General features: G+C 47.0%; 1 protein-coding gene across 1 annotated transcript in view; it reads left to right on the top strand.

The window, feature by feature from the left end:
* The first annotated feature begins 379 nt into the window (after positions 1 to 379).
* LOC143961370 (uncharacterized) overlaps positions 380 to 18143 on the top strand; it is a 58105-nt gene continuing 40341 nt past the window's right edge. Inside the window, exon 1 of the mRNA XM_077470635.1 lies at positions 380 to 761. Within this exon, the coding sequence (XP_077326761.1) occupies positions 644 to 761 (118 nt within the window). The 5' untranslated portion in view covers positions 380 to 643. The remainder of the gene's footprint in view (positions 762 to 18143) is intronic.

Below are 18143 nucleotides of genomic sequence, written 5' to 3'. Positions count from 1 at the left end.
CAGTTTCGGACAAGATCCGACGGACAAAATCCGACAGGCAAAATCCGACGGATTTGGTTGTGGAAATCTCCGACCGTGTGTACAGGGGCTAAGAAACATTCTTCTTTAGTATATGGAATATTATATGCATAAAACAGTTGAAAGATCATGGAAGGGTGTGAAGTTTTTGTAAAGCTGGCCATACGCCTATAGATTATCTGTAGATTTTCTATGGTCAGATGGAAAAAGTGGGAGATTCCTTCATTAGCGAACATGGAGAAATCTGTTGCACTTTTTCCATCAACCATAGAAAATCTGCAAATAATCTATAGGTGTATGGCCAGCTTAAGTCTTTAGTGAACTGATATCAGTAAGATATTTTGTCTGTTCTGTTGTTGCAGGAATTGCAGTCTCTTCCGATAAGTCCTGTGTTTATCAGGTGAAAACTCGTATTGTACAATCTGGAGGGTCTGTTACTATACCGTGTTCATACAACAACCACCAGAAACTGGGAGAAGAGGAACATATAAGCATCCGCTGGTTGGAGGCAAATGAAACAACATGTCCACAAACCAGCGATGTGATCTCTTTGGAAAAAGTTGCAGACAAATATAATGGACGTCTTTTCACATGGAAGGATACTAATAGAACCAGAACACATTATATGGAAATCAAAGGACTGAAATCAACAGACGGTCCTGTGTTCTGCTGCCAAATATTTAACAAACAAAATCAAAAAAATTATTGGAAAAATCAGTATGGGACCCGTCTGCAATTCTCAGGTAAATAAATATAGATTTTTTCCATAAACCAACAAATCTTAATATTTGAAACAAGATAAGAAGATGAACATACTTTTATGTGCGACAAAACAGTCAGTAAGGTGGTTATGGTGGTTGTATGTGAGGTCAGTTATTATTGGTGTACCACAAGGCTCTTTACTAAGTCCTGTTCTATTTCCTCTGCTTGTAAGCGATATAAGTTTGGTGGGTAAGATATGTCTTTTTTTTATGACACAAAGGTGTACAGTAGAGTTATTATTCCTGGAGGTGTCTGTAACTAGGGATCGGCGAACGGTTCGGCCCGAGCATAAGTTTGGGGCCGAACTTTCATTGTGCGGTCGTTCGAACAGCCGAACAAATGGGTCAGAGGCAGCTATCTAATTAGGCGAATTAAGCGGTAGCCTCAGGCCTTGCAGTCACAGGGGCCTCGCACAGCCGGCTAGTTTACCTAATTAGAGAGGCCTTGCAGTCACAGGGGCCTCTTCCAGCAGCAGACATCTCCGCCATCACAACAGTCCTGAGTCCCCTCGCTCTGCTACAGGGAGAGATACAGGCTGCGAGTGAGACGTGTGATTGGGGCTCACGTACAGCTCTGGATCACAGACAGAGAGAGTCTCTCAGCAGAGCCTGCTCTGACAGATCTCCCCCTCCTCCTGCTGCCCGCACAGCCAGACAGGGGAGGAGAGAGAGCTTCTGCTCCTCCTCCTCCCGCCCTCTCCTCCAGTGTCTGCCCCGGGAAGATTCATGATGAAGCCCAGCAAACAGAAAGGGAAAAGTGGAGTCTGATCCATCCATCCAGTCCCTCCTGCCTGCCAGTGAGTACACTGATGTAGGGGATGACCTTCCTTCCCTTCTTCCTCCATTCCCCTTGCTTTCTATCTTTCCTTCCTTTCCTTCCTTTCCTTCCTTTCCTACCTTTCTTTCCTTCTTTCCGTCTTTCTTTATTTCTTTCTTTCCTTCCTTCCATCTTTCCGTCTTTCTTTCTTTCCTTCCTTCCATCTTTCCGTCTTTCTTTCTTTCCTTCCTTCCATCTTTATTAGACATGTGCAGAGTAAAATATTTCGTTTCGGAATTTCGTTTTCGTCCGAAAACTTAATTTATTTAGTTACTCCCGAAATTCGTTTTTATTTATTTCGTTTTTCGTTCAAAAATTGCATTCGTCCGAAAATCCACATGAATCACGGTCGAATCTGTCTTTGAAGGTTTATAGTGTCTGTCGAATGTATAAAGAAGATTCGACGGAGCTAGTATATATAGCATACTTTAGAACCCTATTAAAGTCTATGGGACTCCAACGTTCAAAATCTAAAGTGCTAATTTTAAAGGCTAATATGCAAGTTACTGTCCTAAAAAGTGTTTGGGGACCCGGGTCCTGCCCCAGGGGACATGTATCAATGCAAAAAAAAGTTTTAAAATCGGCCGTTTTTTCGGGAGCAGTGATTTTAATAATGATTAAAGTGAAACAATAAAAGTGTAATATTCCTTTAAATTTCGTAGGGGGGGTTGTCTATAGTATGCCTGTGAAGGGGCGCATGTTTCCCGTGCTTAGAACTGTCCCTGCACAAAGTGTCATTTATGCAGGAAAAAAAGTCCTTTAAAATCACTCGCAGCTATTATGAATTGTCGGCTCCCGTAATACAGAGAACACTCATTGAAAGTCATTGATAAAAAAATAAATAAATAAATAAAAAAGCGTGGGGGTCCCCCAAATTCAATTACCAGGCCCTTCAGGTCTGGTATGGATATTAAGGGGAACCCTGCCTCAAATTTAAGAAAAAATTTGACGTGGGGTTCCCCCTAAATATCCATAACCAGACCCTTCAGGTCTGGTATGGATATTAAGGGGAACCCCGCGTCAAATTTAAAAAAAAATTGACGTGGGGTTCCCCCTAAAAATCCATACCAGACCCTTTATCCGAGCACGCAACCTGGCAGGCCGCAGGAAAAGAGGGGGGGACGAGAGAGCGGCCCCCCCTCCCTCCTGAACCGTACCAGGCCACATGCCCTTAACATTGGGAGGATGCTTTGGGGGTCTGTGACCCCTCAAAGCACCTTGTCCCAATGTTGATGAGGACAAGGGCCTCATCTCCACAACCCTGGCCGGTGGTTGTGGAGGTCTGCGGGCGGGGGGCTTATCAGAATCTGGAAGCCCCCTTTAACAAGGGGACCCCCAGATCCCGGCCCCCCCCTGTTTGAAATGGTAAGGGGGTACAAAAGTACCCCTACCATTTCACAAAGAAAGTGTAAAAAATGGTTAAATAAAACAAACACACTTTTGAAAAATTCCTTTATTAAAAATAAAAAAATAAAAAAAAGATTCCAGCGGCGGTAATCCACTTTTGCTATCCAGCGACGGACGGTCATCTCTCCAGCGATGTCTCATGTCATCCAGCGCAGCGAATCCTCCGTCCTTCTTCTGTCTCCGTGGAGGAGACACTACAGACATTCCGGCGGCTTGACGTTTCTTATATACGGTGGGCGGGGCCACCCGTCACCTGACCCCGCCCCACTCTGACGCAAGGGGAAACCCGGGGTTCCCTGTGACGTATGGGTGACCCCGCCCCCCTCTGATGTAACACAGACAGGTTTCCGTTACATCAGAGGGGGGCGGGGTCACCCATACGTCACAGGGAACCCCGGGTTTCCCCTTGCGTCAGAGGGGGCGGGGTCAGGTGACGGGTGGCCCCGCCCACCGTATATAAGAAACGTCAAGCCGCCGGAATGTCTGTAGTGTCTCCTCCACGGAGACAGAAGAAGGACGGAGGATTCGCTGCGCTGGATGACATGAGACATCGCTGGAGAGATGACCGTCCGTCGCTGGATAGCAAGAGTGGATTACCGCCGCTGGAATCTTTTTTTTATTTTTAATAAAGGAATTTTTCAAAAGTGTGTTTGTTTTATTTAACCATTTTTTACACTTTCTTTGTGAAATGGTAGGGGTACTTTTGTACCCCCTTACCATTTCAAACAGGGGGGGGGGGCCGGAATATGGGGGTCCCCTTGTTAAAGGGGGCTTCCAGATTCTGATAAGCCCCCCGCCCGCAGACCTCCACAACCACCGGCCAGGGTTGTGGAGATGAGGCCCTTGTCCTCATCAACATGGGGACAAGGTGCTTTGAGGGGTCACAGACCCCCAAAGCATCCTCCCAATGTTGAGGGCATGTGGCCTGGTACGGTTCAGGAGGGAGGGGGGGCGCTCTCTCGTCCCCCCCTCTTTTCCTGCGGCCTGTCAGGTTGCGTGCTCGGATAAAGGGTCTGGTATGGATTTTTAGGGGGAACCCCACGTCAATTTTTTTTTAAATTTGACGCGGGGTTCCCCTTAATATCCATACCAGACCTGAAGGGTCTGGTTATGGATATTTAGGGGGAACCCCACGTCAAATTTTTTCTTAAATTTGAGGCAGGGTTCCCCTTAATATCCATACCAGACCTGAAGGGCCTGGTAATTGAATTTGGGGGACCCTCACGCTTTTTTTTTTATTTATTTATTTATTTTTTTATCAATGACTTTCAATGAGTGTTCTCTGTATTACGGGAGCCGACAATTCATAATAGCTGCGAGTGATTTTAAAGGACTTTTTTTCCTGCATAAATGACACTTTGTGCAGGGACTGTTCTAAGCACGGGAAACATGCGCCCCTTCACAGGCATACTATAGACAACCCCCCCTACGAAATTTAAAGGAATATTACACTTTTATTGTTTCACTTTAATCATTATTAAAATCACTGCTCCCGAAAAAACGGCCGTTTTTAAAACTTTTTTTTGCATTGATCCATGTCCCCAGGGGCAGGACCCGGGTCCCCAAACACTTTTTAGGACAGTAACTTGCAGAATCTTTTCTCTCTGTCAAATCTTTTTTCTCTGTCGAATATTTTCTCTATATAATCTTGGACTAATAGAGGTAAGGTTAGGCACATTCGACCACAGGTTCTATAGACACAGATTGTTGTCAGAGTCATGTCGAATCTCCTATTCTATATCGAACTGTTGTAACAATGAAAACGAAAATAAAGCATTTATTTATGTCGGATCTTTCGTTTTTCGGATTTTGTGCTTTCGTTATCGTTTGTCAAAACGAAAACGAAAAAGCTGAAATTCGGACGAAAATGCATTCGGACGAAAACGAATGCACATGTCTAATCTTTATTTCTTTCTTTCCTTCCTTCCTTCCCTTCCTTCCTTCCTCTTTCTTTCTTTCTTTCTTTCTTTCTTTCCTTTGTTCCTTTAATCTTTCTTTCTCTTTCCTTCCATCTTTCCTTCCTCTTTCTTTCTTTCCTTTGTTCCTTTAATCTTTCTTTCTCTTTCCTTCCATCTTTCCTTCTTTCTTTTCTTTCTTTATTTCCTTCCTTCCTTCCTCTTTCTTTCCTTTCTTCCTTCCTTCCTCTTTCCTTCCTTCCTTCCTTCCTTCCTTTCTTTTTCCTTCCATCTTTCCTTCTTTCTTTTCTTTCTTTCTTTCCTTCCTTCCTTTTTCTTTTCTTTCTTTCCTTCCTTCCTTTTTCTTTTCTTTCCTTCCTTCCTTCCTTTTTCTTTTCTTTCCTTCATTCCTTTCTTTCCTTTCTTCCTTCCTTCCTCTTTCTTTCTTTCTTTCTTTTTCTTTCTTTCTTTCTTTCTTTCTTTCTTTCTTTCTTTCCTTCCTTCCTTTTTCTTTTCCTTCCTTCCTCTTTCTTTCCTTCCTTCCTTTCATTCCTTCCTTCTTTCCTTCCTTTCCATCTTTCTTTCTCTTTCCTTCCGTCTTTTCGTCTTTCTTTCCTTCCTTCTTTCTTTCTTTCTCTTTCTTTCTTTTTTTCTTTTTTTCTTTCTTTCTTTCTTTCTTTCTTTCTTTCTTTCCTTCCTTCCTTCCTTCCTTCCTTCCGTCTTCCTTTCTTTCTTTCCTTCCTTCTGTCTTTCCTTTGTTCCTTTTATCTTTCTTTCTTTCCTTCCTTCCTCTTTCTTTCTTTCCTTTGTCCCTTTTATCTTTCTTTCTCTTTCCTTCCTTCTTTCTCCATCCCCTCTCTTTCTTTCTTTCTTTTTTTCTTTCTCTTTCCTTCCATCCTTCCTTCTTTCTTTTCTTTATTTCTTTCCTTCCTTCCTTCCTCTTTCTTTCCTTCCTTCCTTCCCTTTCTTACTTTCTTTCTTTCTCTTTCCTTCCTTCCGTCTTTCCATCTTTCTTTCTTTCTTTCCTTTTTTCCTTCCTTCCATCTTTCCTACCTTCCTTCCTCTTTCGTTCTGTCCTTCCTTCCTTCCACTTTCTCTTTCTTTCTTTCATTCCTTCCTTCCCTCTTTCTTTCTTTTTTTCTTTCTTTCTTTCTTTCTTTCCTTCCTTCCTTCCGTCTTTCTTTCTCCATCCCCTCTCTTCTCTTTCTTTCCGTCTTTCTTTCCTTCCTTCTTTCTTTCTTTCTTTCACTCCTTCATTCCGTCTTTCTTTCTTTCTTTTTCTTTCTTTTTCTTTCTCTTTCTTTCTCTTTCTTTCTTTCTTTCTTTCCTTCCTTCCTTCCGTCTTTCTTTCTTTCTTTCCTTCCTTCCTTCCTTACGTCTTTCTTTCTTTCCTTCCTTCCGTCTTTCTTTCCTTCCTTCCTTCCGTCTTTCCTTCCTTCCGTCTTTCCGTCTTTCCTTCCTTCCTTCCTCTTATTTTCTTTCCTTTGTTCCTTTTTTCTTTCTTTCTCTTTCTTTCCTTCTTTCTCAATCCCCTCTCTTTCTTTCTCTTTCCTTCCATCTTTCATTCTTTCTTTTCTTTATTTCTTTCCTTCTTTCCTTTCTTTCTCTTTCTTTCCTTTCTTCCTTCCTTTCTCTTTCCTTCCTTCCTTCCTACCTGACAAGGGTTCTGATTGGAACCTGCCCTGTTAAACCACTTTATGGTCTTGGCCACTCTACTGCAGCTCAGTTTCAGAGTCTGGGCAATCTTCTTATAGCCTATGCCATCTTTATGTAGCGCAAAAATTATTTTTTTCATATCCTCAGAGAGTTCTTTGCCAAGAGGTCCCATGTTGAACTTCCAGTGACCAGTATGAGAGAGTGAGAGCGATAACCCCAAATTTAACACACCTGTTTCCCATTCACACCTGAGACCTTGTAACACTAACGAGTCACATGACACCGGGGAGGGAAAATGGCTAATTTTGACTAATTTGGACATTTTCACTTAGGGGTGTACTCACTTTTCTTGCCAGCTGTTTAGACATTAATGGCTGTGTGTTGAGTTATTTTGAGGGGACAGCAAATTCACACTCTTATACAAGCTGTACACTCACTACTTTACATTGTAGAAAAGTGTAATTTCTTCAGTGTTGTCACATGAAAAGATATAATAGAATATTTACAAAAATGTGAGGGGTGTACTCACTTTTGTGAGATACTGTAGTTTTGTGTGCATTACTGCCAGTTTAACGCCATATTGTTCTGTGCGTCACTGTATGTTTGGCACATTATATTGCAGTATATTATAGTGTATCCGTGGAGTGTGTCTGTGTAGGGTGAGTGCTCAAATTAAAGTGCACCAAACACCTCTTTACGTTGATTAAAGTGCATCTACGTACAGATTTAAACTTCTTCTTTACATTTGCTTATAAGCACTGTCCCTCCCTACTAGGGATGAGCTTCGTGTTCGAGTCGAACGTACGTTCGACTCGAACATTGGCTGTTCGTGCGTTCGGCGAATTCCGAACGTTTTGGCCGTTCGCGTCAAAATTCGAGTGACGCGCGCGCGGACCACAATGCACTGCGTTGGCGCAGTGCATTGCTGTCCGATGAGTGGCCAAGCATGCACTGTGACCCCGCATGCTTGGCCAATCGCAGCGCCGGCAGCGAGGAGAGCCATGATTGGCCACAGGCATCCTGCCTGTGGCCAATCATAGCTCAGACTGTGTAGTGCACGCCCCACACTATATAAGGCCGCCTTTAAGGCGGCCTCCTGTAGTGTGTTACTTTGCATCTGAAGCAGTGGGTGTTCTGTGTACCTTCAACACAGTACACACCAATCGTTTTTGGCTGATTTCCTATCTTGCTGCTGTGTAGTGGTTGTTGTCTGTGCCCTGACTGCAGTATACACCACTATATTCACCTCACCTATATAGCTAGTGATCTAGCTTTAACCACTTAACAACTGCCCATTGCCGATTAACGGCTTCAGGGCGGTTGTTTAACTCAGAGAGGCCGTTAATTAACGGCCTCCCAGAATTCTGCTCTCGCGTGCCCCGAGGTGTGCGCACTCGAGAGCATCCGTGACCGCCGGGTCCATAGGACCCGGCGCATCACGGTAAACGGGCGCTCATAGCGGCCGTTTACCACGTGATTGCTCCGTCAAATGACGGAGTGATCACTTGGAAACAAACCGGCGTCATGTTATGACGCCTGTTCCTCCCTCCCCTTTCTGTACCGATCGGTACAGCAGAGGGGAAAGAGATCGGTGTCAGCAGCGATGTGGGCTGCATCTGCAGTGCCCACATCGCTGCTCACCGAATTTAACCCCTCAATTCCCTGCCAATACTCTGCAATACCAGTGCATACTCTGCAGTACCCTGCCATTACTCTGCAGTACACCGCCATTACTCTGCAGTACCCCGCCATTACTCTGCAGTGCAGTACCCCGCCATTACTCTGCAATGCAGTACCCTGCCATTACTCTGCAGTACCCCGCCATTACTCTGCAGTACCCCGCCATTACTCTGCAGTGCAGTACCCCGCCATTACTCTGCAGTGCAGTACCCTGCCATTACTCTGCAGTACCCCGCCATTACTCTGCAGTACCCCGCCATTACTCTGCAGTGCAGTACCCCGCCATTACTCTGCAGTGCAGTACCCCGCCATTACTCTGCAGTGCAGTACCCTGCCATTACTCTGCAGTGCAGTACCCTGCCATTACTCTGCAGTGCAGTACCCTGCCATTACTCTGCAGTACCCTGCCATTACTCTTCAGTACCCCCCATTACTCTGCAGTAACCCCCATTACTCTGCAGTACCCCCCAATACTCTGCAGTACCCTGCCATTACTCTGCAGTACCCCGCCATTACTCTGCAGTACCCCCCATTACTCTGCAGTAACCCCCATTACTCTGCAGTACCCCCCAATACTCTGCAGTACCCTGCCATTACTCTGCAGTACCCCGCCATTACTCTGCAGTACCCCCCATTACTCTGCAGTAACCCCCATTACTCTGCAGTACCCCCCAATACTCTGCAGTACCCGCCATTACTCTGCAGTACCCCCAATACTCTGCAGTACCCTGCTATTACTCTGTAGTACCCCGCCAATACCCCGCCAATACTCTGTAATACCCTGCCATAAATTGCCATACCCAGCCATACTCAGAGATACCCAGCCATACTCGGTGATACCCTGAAGTACCCAGCCATAGACGCCCCCCACCCCTCACCGCCCTCTGGTGCTTCTACCAACTCGCCAGTACGATCAAAGCCAGAATCTTTTTTTTAATTTTTTATTTCAGGCTTCCCAGCCTAGAGGTGAGATGTGGGGTCATATTGACCCCCCAGATTTCACTGTAAAGAGGACCTGTCATCCCATATTCCTATTACAAGGGATGTTTACATTTCTTGTAATAGGAATAAAAGTGATCAAAAATATATTTTTGGGAAAAAAAATGTCAAACTAAAATAAAGTAAAATGAACAATAAAAAAATAAAATAAAAATTAAAGCGCCCCTGTCCCCATGTGCTCGCATGTGCCACACATGTGAGGTATCGCCGAGAATGTTAGAGCGAGAGCAATAATTCTAGTCCTAGACCTCCTCTGCAACTCAAAACATGTAACCAGTAAAAAAATATTTAAAGCGTCGCCTATGGGGATTTTTTAAGTAGCGACGTTTGGCGCCATTCCACGGGCATGTGCAATTTTGAAGAGTGACATGTTTGATATCTATTTACTCAGCATAACTTCATCTTTCACTTTATGCAAACATTGGGCTAACAAGTGGTTAATAATAGAGCTTGCAGTCAGTAGTGTTAGGAGATAGTGCGTGCTGTCTGCGTGCTCTGTACCCAGTACATACCGCTATAATATAGGGCAGGCCCCTACTTTCAAACATCCAACTTACAAACATCTCCTACTTGCAAACGCAAGGAGACAGCAGCAAGTGAGATGAAAAAAGATGGACGACAAAACAAAATTATACAGGGGTGATAACCCTTCCCTATGTTTTCCAAAAAGCTTAAAGATATTTTTTTTGACTGGAGCTACACTTTAAAAATGTACCGGTTGAAAATGACAAACAGATTCAACTTAACACAACAAACCTACACAGTCCCTGTCTTGTTTGCACCGCCTGTATACTGCTGTTCTGAGTATATAGGGCCTGGGGGCCACACGCATTTCCTTTTTTTAATATGGGTACGGGGTTCCCCTTAATATGTGTACAAGACCCAAATAGGCTGGTAATGGGCAGGGAGGGCTACCCATGCCATTTTTCTGAATGATTTTCAACCATATTGCAGGAACCAGATATAACATTAAAACCGCAAGCAGTTTTAAATGGTGTTATTTCCGTTTAATGTCATTTTGTGCAGGGACTGTTCTAAACACGGGAAACACGTGGCACTTCACAGGCATACTACAGACACCCCCCAGGCACCATATTTAAAGGAATATTTCACTTTTTTTTTTTTCACTTTAATCGTCATTAAAATCACTGCTCCCGCCAAAACGGTAGTTTTTAAAACTTTTTTTTGCAGTGACCCATGTCCCCTGAGGCAGGAGGCAGGTCGCCAAACCCTTTTTAGCACACTATCTTGCATATTAGCCGTTAAAATTAGCACTTTCCAATTCGAACGTTCGAGTCCCATAGACTTCAATGGGGTTCTAACGTTCGTACCGAACGCGGGGGTCGTTCGCAAGTTCTGGTGCGAACCGAACCGGGGGGTGTTCGGCTCATCCCTACTCCCTACCAATAATGTCCGGGAGGACAACAAGGAGAGGCAAATGTTCCCTTGGCACTGTAAGGGGGCCAGCAACAAATGTGTCCACAGGCAAAGATGGATATGGTGGTCAGTCCTCAGGCATGGCATCATTTCCTCTGTTTAGTGAGTTTGCCCATGCTATCCAGCCACAGAATGCAGAGGAGATGGTGGACTGGCTTACTAAACCTTCCTCATTCTCCTAATCCTCTGTCACGCAAGCAGAGACAAGTGTGCAGTCCCCTGCAATTGCCAGATTGGATAAACCTGCCTTCTTGTCCACATCTATTCTTGTCATAGTCCCAACATCAGCCATTAAAGCGGGAGTCCGCCGGGACTCCGCGTTTTTTTTTTTTTTAAGTCAGCAGCTACAAATACTGCAGCTGCTGACTTTAAAAATAGTGACACTTACCTGTCCAGCACGCCCGCGATGTCGGCACCCGAAGCCGATCTCTAGATCGACACTCGAGTGCTGCCGCCGCCATCTTGGGTATGGGAATCAGGAAATGGAGCCTTTCGGCTTAATTTCCCGGTTCCCTACTGCGCATGCGCGAGCCGCGCTGCGCAATGAGGACGGTCCCCGCTGCCTCTGGGATCTGTGTGTTTCCCAGCAGGCAGCGGGGCACTTACGGAAGGGGGCGGGCACTTGCGGAAAGGGGCGTAATGTACGCCCCTTTCCGCAGAGAGCTAGCCCGGAAGTGGGTGCAGTTACCTGGATTATCCAGGTAACTGCACCCCCCTCCCCCCTGAAAGGTGCCAATTGTGGCGCCGGAGGGGGGGGAGGAATCCGATGAGCGGAAGGTCCATTTTAGGGTGGACCTCCGCTTTAAGGAGTCAGCTGAGTTATCTGACCACAGAGTCAGACACTTGTTCCTTAGTGATGCCCAGCCATTACTAGATTCAGATGTTGATTCTGAGGTTGAGGATGACAGGGACATGACCATAGAGAGAGGGAGGAACACTGGTAGACAAATTGCCATTCATGTTTCCCAAGCCGCAGCGTATTGCTAAGTTGTCTCCAGTGGTATTGATGAAGATGGAGGAGAGGGAGATGATGATGATGAGGTCACTGATGTGACTTGGGTGCCAGATAGAGCAAAGGAGGAAACTGAAGGTGAGGCGGCACAACCCCCAAGGAGGCTTACATCAAGAAAGAGTACCCACCCTATTCCATCATGTTCTGCAGCTGTTATCTCCTGGCCCACTCCCCAAAGCTCAGCTGTCTGGGCCTTTTTCAGCAGATCTGCAGCAGATCACACTGTTGTTATCTGCAAACTGTGTCTCAGGCACATCAAACGTGTCAAAAACACAAAAAATGTGGGTACCACTTCTTTAACAAGGCATTTAACATCCAACCACTCAGTTCGTTGGCAAGAGCACCTAAAAGCCACACAAGGGCCACAAATATGTTCCTCCTCCCCCTCCTCCTCCTTACGCACTGCAGTCTGCCCCTGCGATACCGAGTCATTACCTGTCAGCAGCCTCCACTGACAGGGATGATGGTATAGTACAGGTTGTCCCAGGTCCTAGCAGCACACGACCAACTGTAGCCAGCAAATTTTTCTGCCCCATCTGCCCCAAAACACAGTCCCTACCACCAGAAGCAAAGCTTGAAGCTTGTGGACCCCGATGCAAAAGTTGACCTGGGCCCCCCCCCCCCCACTGCTTCCAACGTGCATGCAAATACATCCAAAGCATGCCAAGATACTCAAAGCTTTGAGTTCCCAGAGTTCTTCTTTACATCAGAGGACAGGGATTACTGCTGGAGAATCAGAGGACAGGGATTACTGCTGGAGAATCAGAGGACAGGGATTACCTCTGGAGAATCAGAGGACAGGGACCCCTGGCAGGTCACTTGGCAGAGCTCTTTTCCCATCCCTGCACTGTATACAGCTCCCCACCCCCCACCCACACTACACAGGGCTGAAATCACATTCCTTTACACACAGTCTGTCAGTCTTCACAGGCTGTATCTGGCTTTTATGTTTCCCTTCTGACCTGTTAAATTCTCTGGTCGGAACCGCAGTGTAGCTGCAGCAGGCAGAAACACCCTGTGCAGATCATGGCTAACTGGCTGTGTTGTAAAGGGATGTGATTTCAGCCCTGCGGAAGAGGAGCAGTATAGAGTGCTGTAATGGGAAAGGAGCTTAGCAGCCAGGCATAGCATGTAGGGTGGGGTGAAGGGGGTGGTCAAGAGGCTTCGGGGGGGGGCACAAAAGCTGGAGCCTGCAGCCCTTCAGGGGCCCCCCAAGGAGCTGTTAAGGGATTTGTTTTAGCAGTTTGTGAAGGTTTCTCTGTCAGTGTTGGCAGGTGTCGGTGGAAGGTCACCTCCCAGAGGTTTGTGTCTTTACGCCAGTTGTCAGGGAAGTGGGGTAAGTAGACATCCCCAGGTGAGGGGTACAGAGAATCCCAGCTGGTGACTAGGAGACATTGAGCAGTGTCATACCTCACTAGTGACATTGGTCCCATCGTGGCTACAGGATGGCACTCTCCACTTCTTGCCTCGCTGAGCTGCCAGCACACAGCACAGACACTTCCCCATCCTGGGCTGTTCTCACTTCGTGCTCCACTCCATTCAGGAAATGGCTCACAGCTTTTGCCCAGCCAATGGGAACAGAGGTGTGTGGACTGTGGAAGACAAAGTAGAAGCCCAGTACTGAAGTGTGGCTGTAGGGCCCTAGGGCAGATTGAAGCTGGATTTTGTGGAGGATATGATAATATGACAGGGAGGTTGAGGGGCCCCCTGGCGCTAGGGGCGGGGTTGCAATTGTGACCCCTGCAACCCCTTATGTTATGCCCATGCCTGCCACCTACATGCCTAGCGTCTGAATGCAAGCTTGTCAAAGCTGTTGGATCTCCAACTTCTGCCTTTTAGCCTGGTGGATTCTGCCCCCTTCCGCGAATTTGCACAATGTGCAGTACCACACTGGCAGGTTCCCAGTCGCTACTACTTTTCACGTAAGGCCGTTACATCTCTCTACCATCATGTGGAAGAGAATATTCTGGCATCGTTGGGCAAGGCAGCCAGCCGTAAAATCGTACACATGGTCCAGCAAGCATGGGCAGGGACAATATTTTTCGTTCACAGCACACTGGGTAAGGCTGCTTGCAACTCTAAAGGATGCAGGACAGGGCTCCGTGTTGCAGCTTGTTGTGCCCCCACATCTCCATACAGCTGGTGGTGATGATGCCAGACCTGTGAGCTCTACCCCTCCTCCGCCAACTACATTCTCTCCTCTGCAGAATTGTCCTATGAAAATCAGGTACCCCCTAATGTTCAAAGGGCTATTCCCAGAGTCAGGCTAAAAGGTGCCATACAGTGCTTCAGCTGGTTTGTTTAGGGGACAAGAACCACACCGGAGCAGAGATTCTTGCAGCTCTGCAGGGAGATTCCCAGAGGTGGTTCACACCATGCCAGCTGGAGCCAGGAATGGTGGTGTCTGATAATGGCTCAAACCTCCTGTCCGCCCTTAGACAGGGAAAGTTGCCTAGCACATGTCTTCAATTTGGTAGTGAAATGTTTCTTAAGTACCCAGGGTTGAAAGATGTACTAAAGCAGGCCAGAAGAGTCTGTAGCCATTTCAGGCGGTCATACACAGCCAGTGCTTGGTTGGCTGAAATTCAACAGGAATTTCACCAGTCCATAAATCGCCTGATTTGTGACATGGCCACCAGGTGGAACTCAACTTTGGGAATACTGCAGCAGCTATACATGCAGCAGAGGGCCGTCAACGAATACCTGTGCCAATACAGCATGATGACAGGCTCAGGCCGCCTCTGCTTTTTTGCCCCACGCCAATGGCTGATCTTTGAGGATGCATGCACTGTATTGTCACCATTTGAGTTGGCCACAAGGATGGTGAGCAGTGACAGTGCATGCATCAATGACACAATCCCTGCTGTGTTCCTGCTTGAGCAGACTCTGCGTAGCATTATGGACAGGGCACTGGAGGCTGAGCAGCAGGAGGAAGAGGAGGACTTCCTTTCCTCTCAAGGCCCACTTTATATAGACACCATCATTCCTATGTCACAGAACACACATGAGGAGAGAGGGGAGAAGGATGAGGAGGAGGATTCTGGCACTTTCAAAGGCTTTGAATAAAAGGAAGACATGCATCAATCTGTAAGCGATGGCTTTCCAACCCCAGGACCCTTGGGAGTAGTACGTGGCTGGAAGGAGGAAGTTCCAGATGCTGTCATCCTGAGTGACCCCCAGGAGTCTGCTTCTCAAGCCTCTGAAAATTTGAGGCACATGGGCAACCTCATGCTTCAATGCCTGCTTAAGGACCCAAGAATACGTGGCATAAAGGAGAAGGATGATTACTGGTTGGCAACCCTCCTTGACCACCTGTCAGAAACCATAAAACAGACTGAGATAGAAGTACAATCAAATCACACTTGTTTATTAATAAAAATAAAAAGGTAAATAGAAAAAAGCATAGTCAAGCATAGCCAAAGTCCTGTAGCTAGATCGGGTAGTCAGCCAGTCCAAAGTTCATTAACCAGATCGGGTAATCAGCCAGGCCGGAAGTCAGGGATCGAAGGAGAGCAACTGCAAGCAGCATAAGAAGCCAGTGGGATGTCAGCAAGCCAGTCTTGAAACAAACAGCAGGAGATGGTTCCCTGTGATGTGACCAACGCAAAGGCAAATGAAAAAGTGAGCAGGAAGGCTTTAAATAGGCAGGTCAGACGAGCATCATCGGGAACAGCTGGTAACTGTGGAAAGAGAAGAGAGCTGGCAATTAGCCAACAGCTGAGCGGCCAGCCCAGAGGAGGAAGGGCTAAGCCAGCCCTGACACCACCGTTATAAGGGGAAGGTCAAAGAACTCATCCTGTCCCCACAGAAAGTGCAGAGTGCGTAGTTTTGAGTCTTATGTTGGTCAAGAGAGGAGCGTTGGAGAAAGTGTCTGCCTAAGTGACGCATTTCGGAATTTCTTTAGTCCTCACCTCCCAGGGCTGTCAACTTCCACATCCCATTGGCAGCGTCTGCATCACATGGTGGACGGTTACCTCAGGGCCAAAACAGAGATGGAGAGCTTTCCAGCTGATGATCCACTGACTTGCTGGGTCATGAGAATAGACCACTGGCCAGAACTTGCCCAGTATGCTATTGAGTTGTAGGGCTGCCCCGCATCCAGCGTGCTTTCAGAATGGGCATTCATTGTTTCAGGAGGTTTCATTAATAATCATAGAACGCATCTGTCCACAGACTTCGTGGACCGTTTGACTTTTATGAAAAGGAATCAGTCCTGGATTATCAGCTATGAAGCCCCTGATGCTGATGTCACTGATGAAGTCTTTTTGGGATGTGGAATCTCTGCAGGACTTCGAGGCTGCCTAGATTTGAGGGTGTTCAATCATTTTATCTGGAAGAATGTTTTTGCTATAGGTTTCATGTGCACAATTAACACCCAAAAAAGACCAATTTTTCAGCACCTGTTTGACAGGTACATAGCATTGCAATTTTTTACAGCAAGGCCGATACTTGCTTTCTTCAAGAGTACCTCTATAGCAGGGATATGCAATTTGCGGACCTCCAGCTGTTGCAGAACTACAAGTCCCATGAGGGCCACAAGTATTACACCCAGAGGCAGAAGCATGATGGAACTTGTAGTTTTGCAACAGCTGGAGGTCCCCTAATTGCATATCCCTGCTCTATAGGGTTATGGTGAAAAGGTGCCACTGGCACCCAAAGACCAATTTTTCTGCACCTGTTTGACCTGCACCTAATCTCCCTCTGCACCAGAAAGGCAGAGGGAGATTAGGGAAGTAAACAAGTGGCTGAGGAGCTGGTGTATTAAGGAGGGGTTTGGGTTCCTGGAGGACTGGGCTGACTTCTCAGACAATAACCGGTACTATAGAAGGGACGGACTGCACCTAAAATGAGGGTGTAGATAAGCTGGGAATGCAGATGGCCAAAAAGTTAGAGGGGTTTTTAAACTAGGCGATGGGGGGGGGGGGGGGGACCAGAGGTAGAGATAGTCAGTATGGAACATATTCCAGAGGGTAGTATTGGGGGCATTAGTGGTAGGTTGACCAAAGCATATAAACCCAAGGTAAGTATAGTAGCAAGTCCTATTTTCAATCTAGAAACACCCAATAAGAGGATACTATGCGACTGGTCTAAACTACGTGGCATGTTCACCAATGCCAGGAGGAGCCTGGCGGACAAGATGGGTGAACTAGAGATACTGCTGTACAAGGAGGATTTGTGGTCATTTCAAAGACCTGGTTCAACAGCTCTCATGATTGGCTGGCAAGCATTCAAAGGTATACCCTTTATTGCAAGGATAGAGAGGTTAGGGGGAGGGGGAGGGGTATGCCTATATATTAAGAATAATGTACAAGTGAATGTGAGAGATGACATCGCTAAGGGAGCTAGGGAGGAGGTGGAATCCTTATGGGTAGAGATCCAAAGGGATGAAGCTAAGGGGGAAATGCTGGGAGTATGCTATAGGCCCCCTAACCTGAGGGAGGAAGGGGAGACAGATCTCCTCTAACAGATCTCCACGACACTGCAACCTCTCCCATATACTCTACTCGTCTCAAAAAAAGGCCCACACCAAAGAACTTTTAGAATAATGCGCAGAGGCAGCGCCCTGCACAGGCGGAGCTCTGCGGTGTGATTCAGTCGGTGTGCTGCCCCTAAGCTGGCCCCCGGTGGGCATCCTGCCTCGTTGGACATGTGCCTCCTCCTCCTCCTCTCTCCTACCAGACACCCACGTGGAGTCAGTGCCCTCATCATCCCCTCCCTCTTCATCGCTGGAGCAAAACCTGCAGCTTGTGGAACATGACTGCCAGATTGCTGTCCTTCTTGAGCATCCCTTCTCTCTGCGCTCACGCTACTGCCTTCCTCTAGCTGAGTATCATCATCAGAGCCTACAAAACACTGGGCATCCTCCTGGAGCATGTACCCAACACTGTGCTCAAAGAGTTCAGGAGACTCCTCAGGAGGACGTGGTGGGTCTAGGGAAGGAGTCACTGATGATGACATTGAGAGGAGGGAAGACGATGCGTTGGCAGCTGCTTTGCTAGTACCCTGAGCCTGGGTGAGAGAGGATGAGGAGGATGAAGAGGGCTTGGTCATCCACTCTACCAAGTCTTCGGCATGTTGCGGCTCAACACGTCCAGCTGCCGAAAAGAAGGACAAGCGTGTCCCATGGCCACGTGCTGATGATGACGATGCACCACGTCCACAACCAGCACTCTTGTCTCTAGACACAGAGCCTGCTTGCCCTCTTTTATCGGCTGGCGCCTGTCTGCCTCTCCTTGTTGGCCTTCCAGACATGGTAATGGCGTGAAGAGAGATGGGAAAACCAGCAATTGGGTAGTGTGTATTGTGCTGGGGGCACACACAACACCCACTAACTCCTGCAGATGGCAGATGGCTCAATTAGAGAAGAGCTATATAGGTGGATATAACGGTGTATACTGCGGTCAGGGCACGCAGACAGCATGCACAATCTCCTACAACTGACTGCAAGCTCTGTTTAAAAA

The sequence above is a fragment of the Lithobates pipiens genome, unplaced genomic scaffold (assembly GCF_037356315.1).
Source record: "Lithobates pipiens isolate NorthernLeopardFrog02 unplaced genomic scaffold, aLitPip1_a1.2 Scaffold_8, whole genome shotgun sequence".
NCBI classification, from domain to species: Eukaryota; Metazoa; Chordata; class Amphibia; order Anura; family Ranidae; genus Lithobates; species Lithobates pipiens.
Note: the sequence above shows the minus strand (reverse complement) of the source record. Positions and strands in the feature narration are given on the sequence as shown.